Genomic DNA, 24,166 nt, shown 5'->3' with positions numbered 1-24,166 from the left:
ATAATTAGCCCGCTTTTGTTTACTATCTAGCAACCAACTATTTGCAACCAGTCAAGAGGAATTATTTATGCTCACTAAGCTGCTATCTGTATAATAAATATTTGCTATTTTATGTTCCTTTGCGACGAAATAATCACATAAACTCTTGTCTATTATCATTCAGCTTAAGGACGTTTCGTTACCACGGAGAAAAAAAGTCGGTTCGAATAATAAGTAAAAATATCTTCGGTAAATATTCTTAAAGACAATCAAGTCCATTTATAATGGAAATCTGTGTATTATTGAATGATTACAGAATAGTACGTTATAAATAAAGTAGCAAGTTTTTCCGACAAATCCACTAATGTCATGTTGAAATATCAACGACAAATCTCGGTAGTAAGTCGTTTGTAAACATCTAAATGACAATACATAGGTTTTCAACTTGCGGAATAACTCCGGATATGCCAGGGCAAAGCATCTCTGAAGCAGCGTGGTTAATAAACGACCAAGTGTGTGCGTCTACAGACGGCACAAATTCAAAAAAAAAGGATCATCCATTTTACCATGTAAAAGCCATATCTGAGGACTGGCGGGAAGTAAGTTATATTTTAAGTCTACTTGAATATCACAAGTTTTTCAAATTATCATAGCAAGTTTTTTTATAAAAAAAAAACAACAACAACAAACTCTTAGTGAACGATTTAAATTTTTTTTTTTTTTTTTTTTTTTTAAATGTTAAACTAAAAGAAATCTCGTTTGCAAACGACAATTCGCTTGTTCATCAAAATATAAAATTTGAAGTTAGTGTTGCAAAATACATGATTAAAACGTTTTGAAATATGAGATCATATTGATATGTTGTATTTAGACGTTAAAAGAAATGGATAAGTACTTGGAGGATTACGACGTTGAGAGTCGTAGTAAACGAGTGAGCGGCTATAAAGTTGACGGATTTTTTAACGATAATGAATCATCGAATGATTCTAGCTCCCATCATGTTGATATGGAGAACTCCTCTCCTGTTTACGATATCGTCCGCAGTAAACCGACTACAGTTACTACAGTACCCTACAAAAACAACCTGGCTACTGCTACTTACTGTCTAGCATCACATCCAATGTTACCAGCAGTAACTTCAAAAAACATCATAAACATTCATCACAACATTCCATCACCACCTTTCTCAGCAAACGTTTGTTTGTCACAAAATACCCTTCCCGAAAGTGAGCGTGAATTTACGAATCGAAGAAATGATTTTGATTTAAAGTACTATTCTGAGAGAAAACACGGAGTAAAAGAGTTAAGTTACAAGCAGACCCAAACGGGTTTACCACCGATTTTCTTTTCACCATCCCCCGAGTTCGGAGAAAAAAGTAATGACTATTCTGATTTATCAAAAAGGAGAATACATAGTTGTAACTACAGTGGTTGTACCAAAGTATATACAAAATCTTCTCACTTAAAAGCACATGTACGCACGCACACCGGTGAAAAGCCTTATAAATGTTCATGGGACAGTTGCACATGGAAGTTTGCACGATCAGATGAACTGACCAGGCATTATAGAAAGCATACTGGAGCGCGTCCATTTAAATGTCAAAACTGTGAAAGAGCATTTAGTCGTTCTGATCATTTAGCCTTGCACATGAAAAGACATCAAAACAATTGAGGTTAACAATCTACAATCTTTATAATCCGCTAAAATCCGCTCTTCAGGCGCCAAAATCAAACGCTTATACAATCTAAAAATTTCCCATGAGATTTACAAAGAGATACAATTATCTCCGTAATAAATTTTTTTTTTTCAGACAGTTGTTGTTTTCATGTTTACGCGGTTTTTCTTCACCCGTTTCATTCGATAAACTTCTGTAATTTAATGTCAACCCACCTAACTGACTTTTAGGATTCATGCTTCTATTATTTGTAAGATTACATTTTAATAACTAAGTCTCTTTTTTCTTTAAAACAGTTGAAATTTAGTTTGTGCTGATATATATTTACATATGCCTGACCTACATTCGTGATTTCGTTATATTTGTATTTACAGACATACTAGATTTCGTTACAAATGTATAGGAAACATTTTATGCTCAATAAAGTTAATTTTCCAATTTCCAAAATTCAAATGGGCAATTCCACGGCGGAAACTGAAAAAGTAGTCAAATTTTAAACTCTTTTTTGTCAGTTTTTAACAAATGAATATTGATGTAGACACATGAAAGTTTATTTAAAATATACCTTTAGTTCTAAAATAAATGTATTTAAGTCATTTTTATGGCTCCGAAAGTTACGGTTTTTCTCATTGATGCATGTTAAAAAAGTACCACTGTAAAATGTTATTTTACCCATGATTTTTTTTGTATATTCCGAAATATTTTAAAGTGATAATGGAGCTAAGATGTTCAATTTCTTGTTGGTCAGATTTTTTTCTTTAAAAGATAAATATATTTCAAAAAAATAATAAAATAACTTTTGCAATTTTCATGTAACGTAAGTTAACAAAAACATGATCAAGTTCTGTTTTTTCGAAAATTTAATTTGAAAACTTAAATTTTATAATATTATATGTGAAAGAATATTAAATCTTATATTTATACATTAAGATTTTTGAATAACGATGCTTAGTTAAGGCACATTTTCATTTTGAATTTGTGTAACTTAAGTTAAAACTACATTTATTTCCAAAAGTTTTAGCGCTTTTTTCGTAAAGTTTTTTAACATAAAAAAAACGATTTTCATCGCAACTCCCAAGAGGTTTGAAAAAAAACAAAAAAATTTTAAAGTTACGGTTGTTTATAAAGACGAAAACTATTTTACATCGCAATTCCCTAAAGGTTTTTTTTTTTATTCTTTATACGCCAATAAGTTTTGATTAATTAAAAGTTATTCAAGCAAAACTTAGCAAAATTTGCTTTGCATTTTAAAATGGCTAAAAGTTCTAAACAGAGAGTTAAAACTTATCAAGCTGCTTATCGCCAGCGTGATTCCGAACGGAAAAAATATAAGAATGCTGATCACCAAAAAGCTCATCATCAACGAATAAAACAAGATCCGGAAAAAAAAATGAAAGAAAGAGAAAAAATAAAGGAAAGAGTCCGAAAGTATCGAATCAAAAAGAAAGATTCTGCAAAAACAGTTAATTTTTCTACCATTATGAGTGTTCAAACAAAAGGGAAATTGCTCAAGAAAGTCCAGAAATCATTGCCCAAAGATCCCGCACAACGTTACGAAGTCCTAGCCACATTGCTGAATGGATCATTCAACAAAGAAACAACTCTTCCATTAAATAGCGTGAATAATCCAGCTTTAACTGAAGTAGAAATAAAAGTAAAAAGGTTCTACTGCGAAGATGACATTAGTCGACTGTCTCCAAATGTTAGGGACTTTGTATCAGTAATTGAAAATGGAAAGAAGATTAAGATCCAAGTTCGTCACCTTCTTTTAACCATGAAAGAAGCGTACCAACTTTTTAAACATGATCACTTAGATATCAAGATTGGATTAAGCAGGTTTTGTGAACTACGACCAGTAAACGTTCGATCTATCGCAAATTTGCCTCATAATGTATGCGTTTGTACTTACCACGAAAATATGCGATTTGCTTTGGATTCCTTGGTGAAAGTTGATCGTTTACTGTTGTCTAACATTAAAATTGGGAAAGATATGTCTCAAAATTTTGTTTGTAAGGACTCATTAAATGATTGTTTCTACAACAAATGCAACAAATGCAAAGATCTAAAGTTTTTCCAGCAATTCCTGGCCACCATTGAACCCCTTAACTTTGAAACAAGTTGGTACCAATGGCAGAAACCAAATGAAAAGCGTTACGCTGTAATCGAAAAAGTTAAAAAGTTTGGAAGTGGTAAAGAATTGATTGCTCACATTATGAGTATGAGAGAAAAATTTACAACTCATGCCAATATCAAGGGTAACCAATCTAAATGTTTTAAACTAAGCATTACTAAATCCATGAATCCATCATTGAATGTTGCTACTATTCAGGTTGACTATGCAGAAAATTTTAAGTGTTTTAGTCAGAATGAGCCTCAAGCAGCACACTATGGCCAAAATCAAATTTCTCTTTTAACTGCAGCTATTTGGCAAAAAAATCTTAAAACTTTCACCATTGCATCTTACTCTCTGGATTACACAAAGACCTCCTTAATTGCAAATTTGGATAAGTTATTGGAGTTTATTTCATTTAATACCCAAGAAATTCACATTTTTAGCGATAATGCTACATCGCAGTTTAAAAATAAAGTCGTGATGAGCGCAATAATGCACTTTGAAAAGAAATTTAACAGAATAATATTTTGGCATTTTTTTGCAGCAATGCACGGCAAAGGAGTTGTCGATGGCGTTGGGGCTACTGTAAAGCGTTTGGCAACCAACAGAGTAAAGTCTGGAAAAATTGAAATCCAATCAGCTAATGATTTTGTGAATGCTATTCAAGACATAAATGTCAAAGTTCTATATTTGTCAGAGGAAGAAAGGTCAGCGCGCGATTGTGCACTCAAACTATCTCACATTATCCAGCAAGCCAAAAAAGTGAAAGATATCTCTAAATCCCACTACTTTTATGTCGGTAAGAGCCAGATCATAGCGGAAAAAACTTCACCGTGACGTATTTAGTATTTAAAACAAATAAAAAGATGTAACCATTTTTATTTTAAATTATATTCTTATTCACTTTATATTTTTGTTTTCCTAAAACAAATGGTTTGTATATGGAATTAAGGGGGCGTCCTTAAAGTATGTCACCCAATATTTGTCAATTTTAACCCCTGCCTCCTGTCACAAACGATCAGATATACATGCACCCCTCTCTCATTAAAAGTATGTCGCATATTTCAGCACACACACCCCCCCCCCAAAAAAAATAATAATAATAATAACACAAAACAACCAACAGCAAGCAGGGCCGCCGAGAGCCTTCAAGCCGCCCGGGACAAAACCTTTTTTGGCGCCCTTATAGATTTCGCTTCATATATATACTTAGCAAAGAAGCAAAAAAAATACATTATGCCTCTATAGCTACTTTATTTCATTTTTTGCTAACAAACTTTGTTTCATTTTTTTGCTTACTAACCACAGCATAAACAATTCCTAATTTATATAAAATTTTCGAGCTTTTTTCGAGGCAAAATTATAAATAACTTCATCATATGACAATGGTTTCGCGAGATCATTTTCAATAGACAACATCATAAGATTTGAAAGTCGCTCTTGTCCCATGTTGGCTCTGAAGTGGTTTTTTTTAATCTTAAGTTTACTAAAAGATCTTTCACCCTCTGCAACGGATATTGGCATTGTGTGAAAGATGCGCTAAAGTATGCATATCGACGGGAAAATTGGTTGTAAGCCTTTGGAATATATTTGATTTCAAAGATTGAGAGAGTTGCCTCTATTGAACAAGAAAGATGCTTTAAACCGGTCAAAGTGACAAATTTCCTCAACAAGATCATCTTCTTTAACGTCATTTGAATAGAATTTCGCAAGTTGACGAGCTTTGTTATCTTGTGAAGAAGGGTCTTCAGACTGAAGCCAGATAAAGGAAAACTGAGAAGAAACCTTTTTCACTACATTAAACCTTGATTGAATTTGTAAAACTATGTGGTCCAATGCCACGTTGAAAATATTTACTTCAAAATTCTTTTCTGTATCGTCGAGGTAGTGGGCTGTATTTGATGGTTCTTCGTGGAATTTTTTCACTCATAAGCATAAGTTATAATTTCTTTAAAAATTAAAGCTAAAATTTTAAATAATTTTTACTTTTAGAAAAATCAAAAACTTTCTCCCAACTTAAATTTGGAGATAGAACAAAATAATTCTAACCTCGCGAATTATCAACGTTTACGTTTACGTTTTTTTTACTTTAGTCTGATGAGTGCGAAAATCTCAAGGGACTTTTTTAATTCAATAGCATATAGAGTACGAAATCAATGATGAATTCTTTTTTTAAAATTTTTTCGAGAAATTAAAAATAATGATATAACACGAGTAAAATAAACATTTCAATTATGCATTTTAAGATTAAAAAAACTATATTTTACCTCGGCATCTGGCGCCCCATCGACATCTGCCGCCCGGGACAAACTGTCCCTTTGGCCCCCCCCCTCTCGGCGGCCCTGACAGCAAGCAAACCTTTTTTCACGTTATTGAAACTAAATGAAATTAAATATTTTGATTCCATCCACTTTGGTGTTTTCAAAGTTGTTCGAGCAGTTTTAGCGTCAAAATCTTTTTAAAAGATTTTAATGTACTCTCGCCAGCCGAATAAACAACAGGGGACGTTTATTAATTCTTTAATTTTTTTCCGAATCCTCGGAGCTTATTAGGACCCCCCCACCCCCACCCACCCCGTTTAATAATTTTGAAGCAATATAAAATATTTTCTTATTTTTTTACTTTGAGAAAAAGTTTCTCTCAATATTAGATGAAAATATGAACAACCAACCAATAAAAATATTATAAGCTTTTTAAAACTTTGACCTTCCCGTTTTATTAAACGTTATTATTAAAGTTTATTAGATTTTAGAAAAGTTTCCGACCCTCCTGTTTGTTAAGACCCCCACCCCCTCCCGTTTATTCAGCAGGGGAGAGTAAATAGTTAGCAGCATTTTAAAAAATTAAGCGGGCACATAAAAATTATAAGCGTAAGTAAAATTTTCGAATAACTGTAACATTTTCTTATTTGAATAACTCAACAAAAATTAATAAAGTTGTCTTACCAAATGTAATTTTTTAAGTTGCTCTTGCGCTTCGGAAAATAAGTGTTAACAATTTAAAAACTTCATTAATATCTACAAAAAAATCTGTCAGTAGAGAGTCACCAGTTATTGAAAATTACTTTTGTTAATTACTTTGAATGAATGAGTTTTAATACAACTGCCGTTCTTTTGTTACGTAACTCTAAAAAATCTATCACGAAATAATAGATATAAAAATTCCACGAAAATAATCGCAAGGTAACGTAAGTGATGTAACGTAAGTTAAAAACCTAGTATCAAGAAAACAAGTATATCTTTCTTTGCCGGTCACCTCTGATAATTTTTTTTTTATCATTGTAATTAGTATTGAATTCTCAACATCTTGTAAAAATTTCTAACACGATCCGGATTAATGGTTCGCAAATATTCGACCTAAAAGTTGCAACACTTTTTTTACCTTGTTTTCTGCGTAACGTAAGTTAAGTGGCATTTTCGGTAATAAATTCGCCCTCTTTTAGCCAGACTCAAAACTTTTTAGCTTGTTTTATTCTTTAGACTGACAGCTTTCATAAAAATCAGCTAAAAATTTAATTTAAAGTTTAAATATACAAATATTTGATAAAGTTGTTGCGCGTGTAACGTAAGTTAAAAATGGAATTGCCCATATATATATTTATTATTGTTTATAAATGCTTAGGATAGTAGCACTATCAAAACCAGCCTTACACCTGAGATTTACTATTTTTATTCCTTTATCTTTCATAATCAAGTCCCTCAGCACAGGTTTTTGAAACTGCACAGATTATTTGCGAAGTGTAAGTCATTAAACCTTCAAAGGAACTGAAACTGAATAGTCCTCCACTGCTATATTTGCAGGATAACATTTCAATGTTGAATCCCTGACATCATCATAAGTAGGGTAAATGTCGTGTTGTTTCTCCAAGGCTCCACTTCTAATCAATTGATAAGAAGATTTTGTTAAACTGGCATCAATTATTTTTTAATTATTTTTTTAAAAAATATTTGTTACCTTTGCAGCAATGACACTATATTCATCAGATTCAAGCAAGCCAGATACACGCCACTTTTTTGTTTTATTAGAAACATCATCAAATTTAACTGGTTTTTGACCACATCTACTTGTAGTTGGTTTTTCGTCTGCTTTTCTGACAAGTATTAAGCTAATTCACAAAGTTCTTTTTAAATATTTTGATAGATTTTCATTTTATTTGATACAGGTAAACAAATTGCTGAACAGTATGCTTAACATCAACATCTTCGAATTCAATGAGTAAATTTGAATATATCTTCACTGAAGATATATTCAAATTAAAACAAAAAATCTTGGTATATCCAAACAAAATTACTGAAGATTCTTCAGTAATTTTGTTTGGAAATACCAAGATTGTTTTCTTTGAGAAAATTCTAAGTCTAAAGGATAAAAGTCTGAGTTTACTAAAACCATAACTTTAACAAAAAAGTTATCTTAGTAATAAATATTTGTTTAATCTACAGTTAAGCAGCCTAGAATAATTTTACTTTTTTGCTTTTAAAAATACAGTGGAGAGTAAATAAATACATTTAAATAGAATAATGGTATGCACGCATAAGTGATATTTACCAGTTGATAAAATAAAAGCTGCCAGATTCACAACGTTTAAACAACATTGGAATAACGTTGATCAACGTCGATCAACGTTATTTCAACGTTGTGTGCTTGCTGGGGATAATCTTAAAATCCATGCTAATATTGATAGAAAGTAAAAATAATGGCGTGTGTTATAAATGCATAAAATTACTTTAAATGTCTACAAAAAATTCTTGCGTTGGTTGTAAATGCTTTAGAATCAAGTATCTATTAAATCAGAGTTGCCATATGGGATTATAGGATGTCAAATTTTGGAAATTTTACATTTTTGCATCTTGACACAGAAAAATTAAAGTTCTTGAAGAAATAATTATGGAAAAAAAATTTGAAAATAATTTTTACTCCTCATGATTTTTAAGGATGATGAAAAACAATTTTTAACTTCCAAGGCAATGATTATAAAAAGAATACTAAGCACAAATATTTTTAAATAACATTTGTTTTTTGAGAAGTAAAAAGTCCTAGTGTTTGATAAAAGGCCCTAGTGTTTGATAAAGTTTATTCAAAATAGACCAAATCATTTTGAAACAGCCACTATTTGAAAAACGGCATTATTTTTGCATTTTACATTCACGCTTTAGGCATTTTACATGTAAAAAAATAAAGGCCACATTGAATTTAATTGTCAATTAAAATCATTAAAATATAGTGCCTCGGAATGCCCGCTTTCATGTTTCAATTATTAAAATAATTTTCTAAAATTATTATAATTTAGAAAATTATTATAATTATTAATTGAATTATTTTAATAGTTTTTAATAGCGCTTTATTAAAAAAACGATTGATAATCGAATTATTCGTTTTTTGCTGTTAAAACGGTTGTGATTTTGTCGAAAAATCTAAATCTACACATCCAAACAAATTTAACGATGTGAAAGTGCCGGTGTCACAGGAAATTTTGCGGCTGCGGCATAATTTCCTAGGAAAATCTGCTGCTCAGCTGCATTAATTCCTAGGGAAAATTGCCGCTCGCAGGAAAATTTGCTGCTGAAAAAAGCTAGTTAATTTCAATCTTTCCTAACATTATTTCTTCGAAATTTCAATTTTTTTGCCTAAACGAACAAGCTAAATTGAAGGAGCACACTATTAAGTTCAAATTAAAATTAACTTAAAATTTGTAAAGGATTAATCATAGTTCTTTTCCATCTTTTTAAATCAATTTACTTTTTATGTACGCTACATAATAAAAACCTTTGCCTTAACAAAAGTAACCTTTAAAAGTAATCCTCCTTAACCAATTAAAATAATTATAAAAAAAAATCTTTTTAATTGATAATTTTACTTTTATTAACAATAAATATAAAATAGTTGGTTTTGCTAATATTTTTATGAATTTAATTTATGTTAATATTTCTAGCTTTCAATGAACTTTTTCGAAGTATTTTATTCATTGCCACACTATATATTAAGCTGAATTGAATAATTATAACAAAATAAAACTCTAAGACAAGAGTTGGAAATATATTTACAAAAATGCAAAAATATTTTATAGAAAAAATATTTATGGCATATTTCGTATGCATATTTCACAATTCCAATCCTGCAGAGTTGTCTTCTTTATATTGGACACATGTAATATGGAACCATTTTAGGCATTTGCTGCAAGCAACCATAAAATCATAAGTGCAAGGCATTAAGCAAGTGCAATGGAGTTGAACATTTATAGTTGAGGGATTGTTACGTGTAATAGTCAATTTACTTCGCTTATTGAGTAATGGGAAGGGTTTAAATTGTCCAGCATGAAACATTTTTTCAAGATGTTGTCTCATAAACTTTTGATTGTATAATATAGTTTCGGGTTGTTTACCGAAAGCGAAATGCACAGCATTAGCTATAGCAAATAATCCACAATCCAAACTTCCGGTCTGTTGTTGGACACTTTTAATATTTACAACAATACTTGGTGGAAATTCACAATTATAATCGGCAAAATTCTTGTAACATCTGGCTAACTGATTAATTAGATGTGAATCTAGTTTGTTATACATACTGTCAAAGTGAAATTGATCCATTTATTGAACAGGAAGTGACCCAATGAGAATTAATAAAATGGATCTGAACAGAAATTTTATCTGTACTTACTGCCTTAAATGCATCAGTCTGTGACAACAAGGTATCCTGCAAACCAATAATATCTGGAAACTGTTTCTTTATTATCAACTGAGCTAAATTTATATGTTTGTCAGTCAATTCTTTGCCGTCTAGTATAACTTTTTTCATTGTCAGTGTAAAAATAGAAAGTTCCTCAGATATAGGTTTAGACTTTTCTTCAGAATTATTTAGGACTTTTTCAACAATATTATTTAGAACCATATTTTCAGAAATGGGATAATAAATCTTCAAACGAGTCATATTGTATACTTGTTTTAATTTCTTATTGCAATCATTTACATAACATAAACGAAAAGCATTCTTTTTCAAAATTTGACAAACTTTGTATGGACCAGTCCAATTTGGCTCTGTCTTTGAACTTTTTCTGGAAAGTTTTTTACTGTTTCTTATTAACACTTGAATGCCAACTTTAAACAACTGGTTTTCTGAACAATGTTTGGCATCATATGCTTTTTTTTGGCGTTCCTGAGCTTTCTGAATATTGTGCAGCGCATTTTTTCGCATTTCTATTAAATTTTCTAATAGACTTTCTCTATTTGTTAAACTGTCATCAATCGTAGGTTTCTTTTCAAAATCGTTTTTTATAGATTTTATTTGTAAATCAACAGGAAGCCTAGCTTGTCTTCCATAAACTAGATAAAATGGGGTTTGTTTTGTAGAGTCTTGAACAGAGACACGGTATGAAAACAATACACTCTCAATGTATAGATCCCATGTGTTTTGCTTTTCATCAACATATTTTAAAATTTGACACTGAAGAGTTTGATTGAACCTTTCGTCTTGACCGTTGCTCTGAGGGTGGTAGGCACTTGTTACATTGCACTTTGTTCCCATCATTTTATTTAATTCATGGTTTACCTAAACAAAACAATAAAAATTCTTTATCTGAGTAGAAATGTTATGAGGAAATAGGTCTATTATAAAATGTGCCTGTAAAAAGTAATAAACAAGTATATCATAACCAAATAAATAAAAATTAGTTTATAAAAGAAAAAAAAAAAGTTTTTGCAAATTTTGGCATAAAACACTTTAGTTATGCAAAATATTAACAAAGAAAAAAATATTTTTATATATGGATTGCAGATGAGGATGTTTAGCCAATGTTTTTTTAACTTTCATTTCGTTCATCAACTTTAAATGAACAAGTTCTAAAGTTAGTCCAACTTAGTCTTTATTCACTCTTTACATCCAATTTTGATATATCAACTTTTCAAAATTTAGATTATAAAAGTTATAGAAAAATTCAAGTTTTAAAAAAAAGTAATAAAAATAAACAAATAAGCAAAAACAATTAAACAAACAAAATCCAACACAGTACCTCATTTACAAACTCTCTTCCTTGGTCACTTATCTGAACTTCAAAACAACCATGTCTTGTAAAGCATGTATACAAGAACTCTGCTACACTTGTAGCTGTTTTATCAGATAAGGAAGCAGCTTCAGGCCACTTGGAGAATAAACAGGTGGCTGTTATGATATATTTATTTCCCCTTTCTGTTAAAGGAAGAGGTCCAATTAAATCAATTCCAACAGTACTCCATACTTCATCTTTAACTTTAATAGGATGTAGTTCAGCTGAGTATTTTTCAAATGCTCTATAAAGTATATTATGAAGGAAATAATATAAATTATGCATATTTAAAGACTTTATACTATTTGAAAATAACACAATTATTTTTAATTTTTGTTTTAACTTAGATAATAATACCTGCAGTATTATAAATTAAAATTATCATTGTTATTATTGTTTTAAATAAATAATAAAAAATAAACTTTAGTGTATAAACCTGTTTGGTCTTTGACACTTATCACAATATTTACAAAAATTCTTAACATCATCTACCACCCCTTTCCAGTAATACCTCTCGGAGAGTTTTTCTAACGTTTTATCTCGATCAAAGTGTCCACCACCAAGAATTGCCGAATGACAGCCTTCGAGAATCATAGTTTTTTGACTTGTTAGAACTACTAGCAGATCCATGTTTCTTTTTTTATCGTAGTAAAAAAGTAAGCCATCCTTTACCAAAAATCTTTTGGACTTTCTTCTTAACCCATCTTTTCTAATCTTATCCATGCCATGAGGGTATAATCCTCTGACAATTAAATCAACAAGATTGTTGTATTCTTCGTCGTTCATATTTTAAATATGGACTCATGATTAATTTCTGTTTGTCACGCATTCAGCAGCAAATTTTCCTAAGAGCGGCAATTTTTCCTAGGAAATAATGCAGCTGAGCAGCAGATTTTCCTAGGAAATTATGCCGCAGCCGCAAAATTTCCTAGCAGCAAAATTTCCTGTGACACCGGGTCAAATCACAAGGCTTAAAAACTGTTAAGGGAAACTGTGAACTGACATCCTGGAGAAGTCTGAAGAGACCCTGTCATGTTAAAATTTTAACGTTAAAATTTTATTGCGCAGTAAAATTTTAACGATTAAATTTTACTGCGCTCGTTATTATTTTACTGTCATCAATTAAAGCCGAAATATTAAAGTTTGTGGGTTGGGCGAATAAAAATGTAGTGTTAGGAGTTGCTAATTGTAGGATTATGTATGAGGAGAAAAGAGAAAGCATATGATTTATTAAATTAAGGTTACTTCAGTTTTCTTTCTATGAAACTTTTATTACGTACTCGCACCCTATAAAATTGACAATTAATACCAACTTCATGTCCCCTGGAAACCCCTTTAGGGGTAAATAGTTATGGGTACAAGGTTCACCACAAGAAATTTCAAAATCAAAAATTGACCGTCCGAGCGAGATATTCACATTCAAAGTTTTCGGTCCATAAATCTCATTTTCGCCAAATAGATGTTGTCAAAACTTAACTTTTTTTTTTTTTTTTTTTCTATATTGAGAAGCTATTCTCAACATTGGCACCACAATCATGTACTTGGCAGAGTGGATATACTAGGGTGTAAGTTTTAACAATATCATGTATTTTAAGGCAAAATGTAAAACAGACAATTAAAGGTAACGAAGGGAATTTTATTCTGGTCAATTCATTTCAGCATGTATAAAGAACAAATTCTGATGCTACAGTTTCTGTCATTCCACAAAAAATCACATAAGTTTACCGTTTAAGTCCACAACACATTCCAAAAGTTGAAGATTGTAATCAGGATTAGTTTGGTCCCTTTTGAATCGCTGCCAATAATTAAAAAAGTTGGAATGCATTGCCTCGGCTGTTTGTTCACTAAAGAGAAAAGTTATTTCTAGAAATGAACTGAGGAACATGGTGGCAAAGACCATGAACTTTTGGTGTCACAGTTATTGGAAGTTTCAGGTACAAAGATTTGAATGTCTCAATCTTCTGACTGTAGTTGGCTTCCAAATGGTTTCCAAAACAGGCTGATGCAACAGCATGAAGTGTTTAAAATGCGACAGTGAACTTTGCTACTTCTTGAGCTTTGTCTATTGGTGCAAGAGACTCCAACTGAGCAAAATTTTTCAAATGCTTCTTGCATTCATTTACATTTAACTGACCACCATGGTATGGTTGCATGGTAATGTGCAGCTTTGAAGGCCACTGTTTAGCACCTATCCACACTTGAAGCAATCTCTTGAACATGTGGTTTATAACTCCTAACATGAGATGCAGTTCCATGGGTGGAACCAGATCAAGAATCAATGATGATTCATGTCCTGGAATGATTGGTGTGTGAACAGCAATTTTGAACTTTCGGACAAGTTTGAATTAACATGACGCAATATTTCATATTGCATCCTGTTAATTCAAAAGCTTTTAAGCACTCCTTGATGGAGCCTATTGTTCGGAGAGTACCAACATTGGCAAAATCTGTTGATGCAATTTGACAATACCAGCAAAGATGTCCACTAGATTGTGGCTGGATTCCACAGATGATGTTGATAATCTTCAGGCCACAAGAAACAATAAAAGGTACCTTGTCAACATGAAGAAGACCGAAGACTTTTATGATATTTTCATAAGTTCCTGGAACCTCTTCAGCTACTGCCGCCAGCAGATGTCTTCTCAGTTCAGTATCTTTAGAGGCTTGATGAGTGAGAGCCCTGAAGCTTTTTTGAGTTGGATAAGTCACTCATGGGATGACTCCTAGAGTGACTTTATGATATGATCCACCACCATCCATTCCAATCTTTAGAAAGTAGTTGGTCTGCAAATCTCTTGCTTTCACACTTTTGTGCAAGTTGCTAAGGACTTTTGTAGTGACAAACATTCTTTGTCTATTTTTTGCCAGTCCTATCAGTGATTTGTGAAGTGGTAAAAAAATCTTGTAAAACTCGACCAACAGCTGCAATACTTTTTTCAAAACTGGGCTCAACGACTTTGCCTGTTAAAGATTTAATGTTGATACCAACTCATTTTTGTGTTAGAAAGACCAGTATTCAACTGCACCTGAACAAGGTTATCTGTTTTAAGCTGTGGTCCTTGTAAAAGGTCTTACTAAGAGGGAATCAAAATTAAACAATGTAGGATACTCTGCACTAGCACCATTGTCAAGTTTTTCAACTTTTTTTCTGCAACCACGACAGACACCTGTAGGTACCCTTAGATTAGATCGCTGATGCCAATGTCTTTGTTTACAACTAAATACACTCTTCCCATTACGAATGCAGTAAGTTGTCTGTCCGCTTTCTAAAGGCACAAAAAACACCGTCTCTTTGCAGTCCCCATGAGTTTAGCTATTGTTTGGCATTTTAGCTTTGAAATTTTGAAATTAGAGAACCAAAAATGCACGAACGAAAGTTAACCTATGAAGAAGTATTTAAAAGAGAAAGAATACCCTTTCCTGGAAAATGATGACATATCTTTTCCTGGAAACAAGAGTTGTGAAAAAAAATTGTAATCTGCCAGACAACAAAATATAAAACCAAAAATACGTGAGAGAAAGACTTTGTAATGCAATTAACAAAAAAGGAGACGATTTTTAAATATCCTTTTGTTACCTTTACTTGTCTGTTTCATGTTTTGCCTTAAAATACATGATATTGTTAAAACTTACACCCTATTATATCCACTCTGCCAAGTACATGATTGTGGTGCCAATGTTGAGAATAGTTGCTGTTTCTATTAGCAGCAATAAATAGCTTCTCAATATAGAAAAAAAAAACAAAAAAATAAGTTAAGTCTTGACAACATCTACCAAAAACTTTGAATGTGAATATCTCGCACGGACGGTCATTTTTGATTTTGAAATTTCTTGTGGTGAAACTTGTACCCATATTCTATTTATCCCTAAAGGGGTTTGCAGGGGACATGAAGTTGGTATTAATTGTCATTTTTACAGGGTGTTTAATGCATACATTAAATGATTGGTTACTTTCCAGGCTAGATTTACATTCACTTTTTTATGTAAAGTTATGCATTTTCGCTTATTCATAGCATTAGTAAGCTTACCTTTAGGAAAACATATCAAATAAGTTTACTAATAACTGAAGACCATAAATAATTGAGGTATATATCTGACGAATAGGTTCAGATATACTTACAACAGGACTGCATATACTTGTAAAACAACATGAAAACAAGTGGAACCAACAACATTTTAGCTCAGTATAAATTTTTCTCAATTTAATGTTTTTAGTCATAGTACAACATTAAAATGATTATCTTTTTTATTGCATGTTATATGTGTGGGGCGTTGTTGAGAGAGATGTTAACAAACACCCACAACACCAAAGATTCTCTGAAATGAATCAATTGTCCGAGTAACGGACAACATAAATGTGAGCCATCTCAAGCGCGCTTGCAGTCAGTTTAGGTCATGAATCAAAACTGCTATTGAAGTAGAGGGGGATTTCAATTAATGAAATTATTAAACAATAGTTATCTTATATTATTTATATAATTGATTTTGATTAAAAATATTTTCTGTTTGACTCTTTATCATTTACAAAAAGTTAAAAATATGTTCTCAAATAGCTGATGCACCCTGTATATTATGGAGCTTATAGAGTAGGCGAGGCAAAAAATGGCGATATCGGAAAAAATACTAAAAAATACATAAATTTAAAGCTGGCGAATGAAGTACCAAGGAATTGAATGAAACCAGATCTTAACAAAGATTTTTATTTCAGCTTTTTTGTATTTCGCTATACTTTTTTTAGTCATTTTAAGATTTTCCTTACAGATTTATTTTATCATTGACAGACTTTGTTTACACGAAAAAAGTTCCCGAATTTACAAATGTTCGTCCTGAAAAAATGATAAAAGTCTGTTTGTACTGACAACTAATTTCCTTTATCTCGGTGTAATTTGTTTAGTAATTAGTCAACACGTGAAGTACTCATGTAGTTTAAGGCCAGTCTCCGTAAATTTCGGGTTTGTTTCGTTTATCTGAGGGTGACGTAAAATTGTGCCGTTCAGATCCCGCGGGATTTTTCTAAACGCTTATAATAAAGCGTTAACTAAAAAAGTCCGACAAGAGAGTTTTCTAATTTTTTAAGTATATATCATGAGTTCATAACATGTTATGAATTAGTATATAATATAATGATTTATAACAAACCACATTATTTACTATTCAAATCTTGAATACTTATTATTTGCAATAGATTTTTTAAATTGGATGTAAATTGTGTTAGTGTATTTTACTAAATTAGTGCTCAATGTTCAAAACAGAACATAGAAAATAGAAAGTGCTCAATGTTCTTAGAGAACAAGAAAATAGAAAAACTTCTTGACGATTCTGAAAAAAGAGAAAATGGCAGCAAGTATGTATATATATATATATATATATATATATATATATATATATATATATATATATATATATATATATATATATATATAAATATCTAGATAATCTAGATAATATCTAAACAAACAAAAAGTTAATAAATCAATTGACTTGATGATTATTGTTAAAACAAAATGAATAAAAATTTATATATTAAATAATGATAATCAATACAAATCATATCCTATTTAACAAAACTTTATTACTAGAATATAAACTATCAGAATATAATATCACAAAGGATGTTTTTAAAACCAATCTCAAAGGTTTTTCAATTCATTTTGATGTATATAAACATTCAACAATTGCCATAATCTTTAAACTTATTTAGCTGCTTTTAATAAATTTATGTAAATTACTTGTTAATTCAACTAATGACCATGCATTTGTTCTCATTGATTTATAATGTATTTCGAATAATAATAATTTTACTACAAAAGAATTTAATAAATCTACTTTTATTTCTTCCAAACAAATTGGTTAAATTCGTTGTGTCAACAGTCTACTAAAGACTACTGCTGATTTTATTAATTTATTTATCTTCAATCTAGATCTTTTTCTTTCTCGCAATATTTTCATTCTTGTTAAATAAACATTTTCTTTTTCTTTATTTTCTCCAGTTTTATCTATCTTTACTATGCAAATTAAACATGCTATCAGTCAAATTTCAATGTGTTGTATTTAAGCAGGATCCATCCTCCTATAATAAAATAAATCACATTTCTATATAATTATAAAATATACTTGTAAGTAATTTTTTTTTAGTCACATAGTAAGCATTGTAAAATAGTAATTGATTTCTTTGACCAGGAAGTTCCATCAACTACATTAAAAAATAAAAAAAATCATGAAAAGTACTCAAAAGAGACTATGCTGTCAAAATATATTTGGCAACTAAAAGAAAAAAAATATTAACTTTAAATTAAACTGGTCTATTCTAAAAACTGCGCCTACCTATAATAACATATCTCAAAAATGTATGTTTTGTTAACAAAAAAGTTTGAAATTATTACTTATTTAGATCAAGAAAATTTACTAAATAAAAAAAACTGAACTTATTTCTAAGTGCAGACATAAAAATAAGTACCTTTTAAAAAATTATAAAAACAAATGAGCAAACTTATTAACCAAATTTACTTAATTCTAAATACCAATTAAAAATAATAAATTGTATTAACACTATATATACATATAAATATGTATATTTATATGTATATATGGTGACCACACGCTCTGTTTTGTTTATTACGAATAACTTCTACCGACAGAAACCATTCTGTTTATGCGGTCATCAAAAAGCCTTTCAAAACAAAATCGCTAAGTATTACCGAGTTCTCGACACTTCATTGTACGTCGTTGAAAGAAATTATTAAATGTCGGATTTTCTACCCTACCTTCTGAATCAAAGTATGAAAAAACAATATAATTCAATATCAATGTCTTTTAGCTTGTAGATAACTAGAAAAGTTGTGCTTAACAATTTAAACCCTTATTTTTTGAAACATTCATCTTTAAGTTTAAGGTCAATATGCGTCATCCACCATATTTTTGTCAATATTTTTTTCAACTTAGCCCAACTTTTGCTAAGTATTATTCAGCTTAGAAAACAAAATTTCAAAAACAGTTTTTTTTAAAAAGGAGTTGTAGAAGGTAGGACGAACTACCATAAAAATTTGGACTGGCCTTAAATCACCTGAGTAGTTACTTTATCCTGAACAGTCTTGTTAAACAAATGCTATAAAAGTTTAAACTAATATCACGTGATAAGAGTTTCTGTTTAAAGTCCGTCGGCAGCCAGATATAGATTTTTTCAATAGATTTTTTGTTGACGGCGGAAAATTTAGAATTAGCCGGAAACTCGCACGGTTCACTGAATTCTGCGGCCTCTTTGATGTAAAACAATAAGTTGCACGTCCATCTCTTATATGTATTCCGGTTGGTTATTTTTCCGTTATGAAAATTTTCCATTCTGACACTTTTATGTTCCGAGTTGTTATTACAATCCAAAAAGATGTATGTAATGCAACAGCACTAATACAAATATTTATTGTTACGTAAAACCTTTTGATTGTCAAAAAACTAACCTTCTGAAAGGGAGGCATTAATGCAGCAGAATTTTCGCTTTTATATCAGAAAGACAAAATAACTGACGCCATCACGCTACCAATTACTATTAACGAAAAATGGTTTATTAACGCGATGTTACTAGTAACGAAAAATGGTTTATTAACGCGATGTGACAATCAAACGAAGGACTTTTGAGCCTACCCAAAGTTAAATTTTTTAAAGTTACCTAAGTCAGATCTTTATCTGCTGCTTAACGTAAAAAAAAGGCTGGTCATATTTTCTTAAAAAAAACACGAAATAAAATACTTTTTGTAATCATTAGGACAAGTGACTTATGTCATAATGTTGCTTTAGTTAGCAATCAAAAGCGGATATGATTTATATCGAGTTTGTTTTGTATTTACTTTTATTGATTATTGACAACCTGATGTAGATTTCCGAATTCTCGGTAAAATCTATGGGCGTGGTCGAAGAAGAAAACACGGAAGTATGATGTTCTAACTACCTCAACTTTCTAAAATTGTTGATAAGAGGTTTATTATTTGTGAAAAACTTAAATCTGATATGAACGACAGTGAAATCACTGGTGAAAGTTCTCATAAAAAAAAAAAAATCAACCAATCCTGTCAGTTTAATGGAAGAAAAGGTATTACATGTAGGATATTTACATATGCTACAGTAAATAAGTATAACCAGCTAATGTGTATATTTCCTGAAAAGTTTATATATATTAATTGTATGTGTTTATATATATATATATATATATACATATATATATATATATATATATATATATATATATATATATATATATATATATATATATATATATATATATATATATATATATCTGTGTGTGTGTGTCTGTGTGTGTATATATATATATTCTTTTTTCTTTAATGACTTTTAGATATAATGGTTTATAAAGATGCTTTCACTTCAATGGCAAAGTTAGTCTGTCAATTTTTAAATTTTTTAAAATAAAAGCTATAATATATGTAACAAAGCTATAATATATATAATATATATAACAAAGCTATAATATATATAATAAAGCTATAATATATATATAATAAAGCTATAATATATATAATAAATAAGCTTCAAATGTTTCAAAATGGAACTATCCTTACTTATTGTACTGTCATGTTATATAAAGTATAACTACTTAAAATCTGCATATTGTCAAATGCTTGATTTGACATGAAACACTTTTATATATTTAAATGTTAGTTAATTGATATTAAGGCTTACATTTTTACAAAATTGATTAAAAAGATAGAACTTTTGTATTGATAGTTTTAGCCTATAATAAAATTAAAATCTTGTTAAATGTTTCTAAGTACCATTAAGAATTTACATTTTACCAAACTGTTGTAGATATGTAGAACTTATCTTTTATAATTGTATTAAAAAAATATTTTGTGCAAAAAAATTTTACAAAAACAGTTTTCACTTTTACTTTTTACCACTCTCCTGCATTATTATTTGTAGTGCCCTAAAAAAACCTAATATTATGAAATTTGTGTACAACCATACACCTTTTTTGTGATATTAGTTTTAGGTTACACAAACTATCAAGTATAATAAAAAGATTAATTAGCTTATGAAAGAATTATTTTTTAGTGTTGAAAACAATTCACCTCCTTGCAATCTATTAAAAGTAAGCTTATAACTTTATTTTCGTTTTGTTACTATTTATGTTTGGTGTTTATTTGTTTTTATTCCTCTATCATTTGTATGCATTATATTATTAAATATGTATTTATAAATTAGTCTTTGTATTATGTTTTCTTATATGTTTTTTTTTTTGGTTCTGTTCATTTAAAACATTGTTGATATAGAAAGAAGATGAGGAGGATGACTATCATACAAGAACAAGTCAAATTATATATCCTCGCAACTATGAAACTCAACCTGAATTAGATCCACAAAAAGTATATGAGTGTGTTGTGTGTGTGTTTATGTATGTATGTATGTATGTATGTATGTATGTATGTATGTATGTATGTATGTATGTATGTATGTATGTATGTATGTATGTATGTATGTATGTATGTATGTATGTATGTATGTATGTATGTATGTATGTATGTATGTATGTATGTATGTATGTATGTATGCATGTATGCATGCATGTATGCATGTATGCATGCATGTATGCATGTATGCATGTATGCATGCATGTATGCATGTATGCATGCATGCATGTATTATTGCTTTGTATTTATAAACAAAATATATACAATTATATAGCATCTTAAGATTATAGTTAGGTGTATTTAATATCTTTTAAGAAACCTTTCCCATTTTAGTTTTAGTTTTAGTAGTTGGTTTTTAGTAGTTTGAGTAGTTTATTCTCAAACTTTAAAACTTTTTACTTCAAAAAGTTGAATATATATTTTTAATTTAGCTATATCTAAAAAAAATTAATCCATTAAGCTTTTTTTTTTTATTGAATTTTATTTTTTACATGCTAGTGTATACACTGCATTGCTGCTGCTGCTGCCAGACGAGCTGTTAGTGAAAGTAAATCTTATACTGCATCTGTTTCTCCATCTTCATTGTATGCTTCATCTCCTCCAAGATTGTTTCAGGTAATTTTGATTAAAATAAATTCTATTGTAACAATTCTTAATCCTTTTTTTGTAGCTAAAAAGAATGTTTATAAAAATAATATATTTAAATTTTTTGAATATGATATAAAAAAAGTTAAAAAATTTTTAAAATTAGAAAACTTTTCAGTTTTTAAATTAGGTTCCCTGGTTTTAATTGATCAGTTGATTGTTTATTATAGACTAGTGAGGTACCATCAATGGTTTCACGTGAAATTAGACCCCGAACTACGTATGTAAATTATAATTCAGATAATCTGAAAATCACAAATGTTCGATCATACTCTTGTGTAGTTTCTTCACAACCTTATATGGTTATTAATCCAAGGTATAAATAAAAACTATTTATGAACTTTTCCTAAATAAAGCTAATGATGTTTCAATAAATTGTTTCATGTTTTTGAGTAAAAAATGGTGGTATTAATAATTGCTTTATATTTTTCTTTGGTAAATCTTAAGTTTCGAACTTCTTAGCTAATATCTCTTTAGAATTTTGTGGAAACTGTTTTTCAAACAACTGCATTATCATCTTTAGCCCTGTTTATGCTATCATCAATCCATCAGAGAGAAGTTCACCACTTCCTGTTTACCCTGTAGCAGTTAAACCAAATCGGTAAATTAAAATATTGTTGTATTTTTTTTTTTAAACAACTTATTATTAGTAAAGATATTAAAATACCATCTAACATTTTTATTTTCTGTTACAGTTCACCTGTTTCTCAGAGACTTTCAAAACGTCGTAGTCATCAATGCTCATTCAGTGGTTGTGATAAAGTTTATACTAAATCTTCACACCTAAAGGCACATATGCGTACACACACCGGTGAAAAACCATATAAATGTTCATGGGAGGGTTGTACTTGGAAATTTGCCAGATCAGATGAGCTGACAAGGCATTACCGCAAACATACAGGAATGCGACCTTTTAAGTGTACAAGATGTGAGCGCTCATTTTCACGATCTGATCATTTGTCACTTCATATGAAAAGACATGCTGGAGAAACTAAGACTTTGCAGTATGATCTCTCAAACCCAAACTAGGTTTTTAAGTGTTTTACTTAAATGTTGTAAGATAGAATCTAATCTAATGCGGTTGTTTCTTTTAAAAAATAATGTCCTGAAAAAAGCAATACTTTTTGATGTTTCTTAAAACATCTCCATGCTAATGGTAATAGTTTTTTTCAGTTTGAGGATTGTTGTAATTATGCTATGAATTTTTATGAAACTTGCAATTGTTTATAAATGTTTTATACTTCTAAGATAGTTCTCATATTTTGCATTTAAAAATCCCCTCATTTTGTTGTTAACTCTAAGAAAATAAATATTTAAAAGGTAGCAAACATTTGTCTTTCAAATGTTCGTCTGAACAGTTTTTGTTTAATGATATTTAAGAACAAGTATTTACACATCACTTTATTATTCTGTTTTATTTTATTATATATATATATATATATATATATATATATATATATATATATATATATATATATATATATATATATATGTGTGTGTTTGTATGTATGTATTTATGTATGTATGTATGTATGTATGTATGTATGTATGTATGTATGTATGTATGTATGTATGTATGTATGTATGTATGTATGTATGTATGTATGTATGTATGTGTGTGTGTCTATATATATATATATATATACATTTTTGTTTGACAGTATTTAACTGTAAAATTACACATATGTAGATAAACTTTTAGATTTACAAAATGTTTATCATGTAAAAAAAGATGTATTTATTTTACAGTTTATAGCAAATGTCCTAATTGCACAATTTCTCTGTTAAGAAATAAAAATGTTTAAATTTGTGTTGAAAAATTTTTTCATGCCATTCCAAAAGTATCTGCACATTCACTGGAAATATTTTTTGTAACGTTTGAATAAAATGTTGTCATATGTTTAAATAAAAACATGTTCCTTCCATCGAATTTTAAACAAAAAGTTGGCAAATTTCATAAACTATATGAGAATATTCCTTCTCTTCCCTTCCCTTCCCTCCCCCCCCCCCCCCCCCCTTATTTTAGGGTAATGCTCTTCTCTCAGTGTTTGAAAGAAACTTGCTCAGTTATTCAAAGAAAATGTGTAGTTTTGGGGTTGGAGTAATTTTACCAAAACCTAAAAAAGATATTTTGACCGACTGAATCCTTCCTCTTTTCTATCAGTATTTTCCAGTTCCTAATGTTGGTGCATGAAGAAACGTTTTGGATGTTAATACCTCTCTTTATGCCTAAACTATTCATTCAGGTCGAAAAATAATATTAGTTTAGTAAACCGTCATATCGTGGTAACATTATTTT

At 29.9% G+C, this 24,166-nt stretch overlaps 1 protein-coding gene across 1 annotated transcript; it reads left to right on the top strand.

Annotated features, from left to right (window-relative positions):
- The first annotated feature begins 165 nt into the window (after window positions 1-165).
- On the top strand, window positions 166-22,896 carry LOC145193435 (uncharacterized). Its single transcript, XM_090078027.1, has 12 exons — window positions 166-578; window positions 851-1,649; window positions 3,155-4,009; window positions 4,313-4,567; window positions 19,740-19,886; window positions 20,151-20,190; window positions 20,867-20,903; window positions 21,085-21,177; window positions 21,721-21,837; window positions 22,038-22,183; window positions 22,391-22,468; window positions 22,563-22,896. The coding sequence occupies exons 1-12, from the start codon at window positions 402-404 to the stop codon at window positions 22,894-22,896; spliced, it is 3,078 nt and encodes a 1,025-aa protein (XP_089934153.1). The 5' UTR covers window positions 166-401.
- The last annotated feature ends 1,270 nt before the right edge of the window (window positions 22,897-24,166 follow it).

This window comes from Hydra viridissima, unplaced genomic scaffold (genome assembly GCF_058129835.1).
Source record: "Hydra viridissima isolate aposymbiotic clone 2 unplaced genomic scaffold, HvirCarnegie_v1 scaffold_2, whole genome shotgun sequence".
Lineage (NCBI taxonomy): Eukaryota > Metazoa > Cnidaria > Hydrozoa > Anthoathecata > Hydridae > Hydra > Hydra viridissima.
This window is presented reverse-complemented; position numbering and strand designations above follow the sequence as displayed.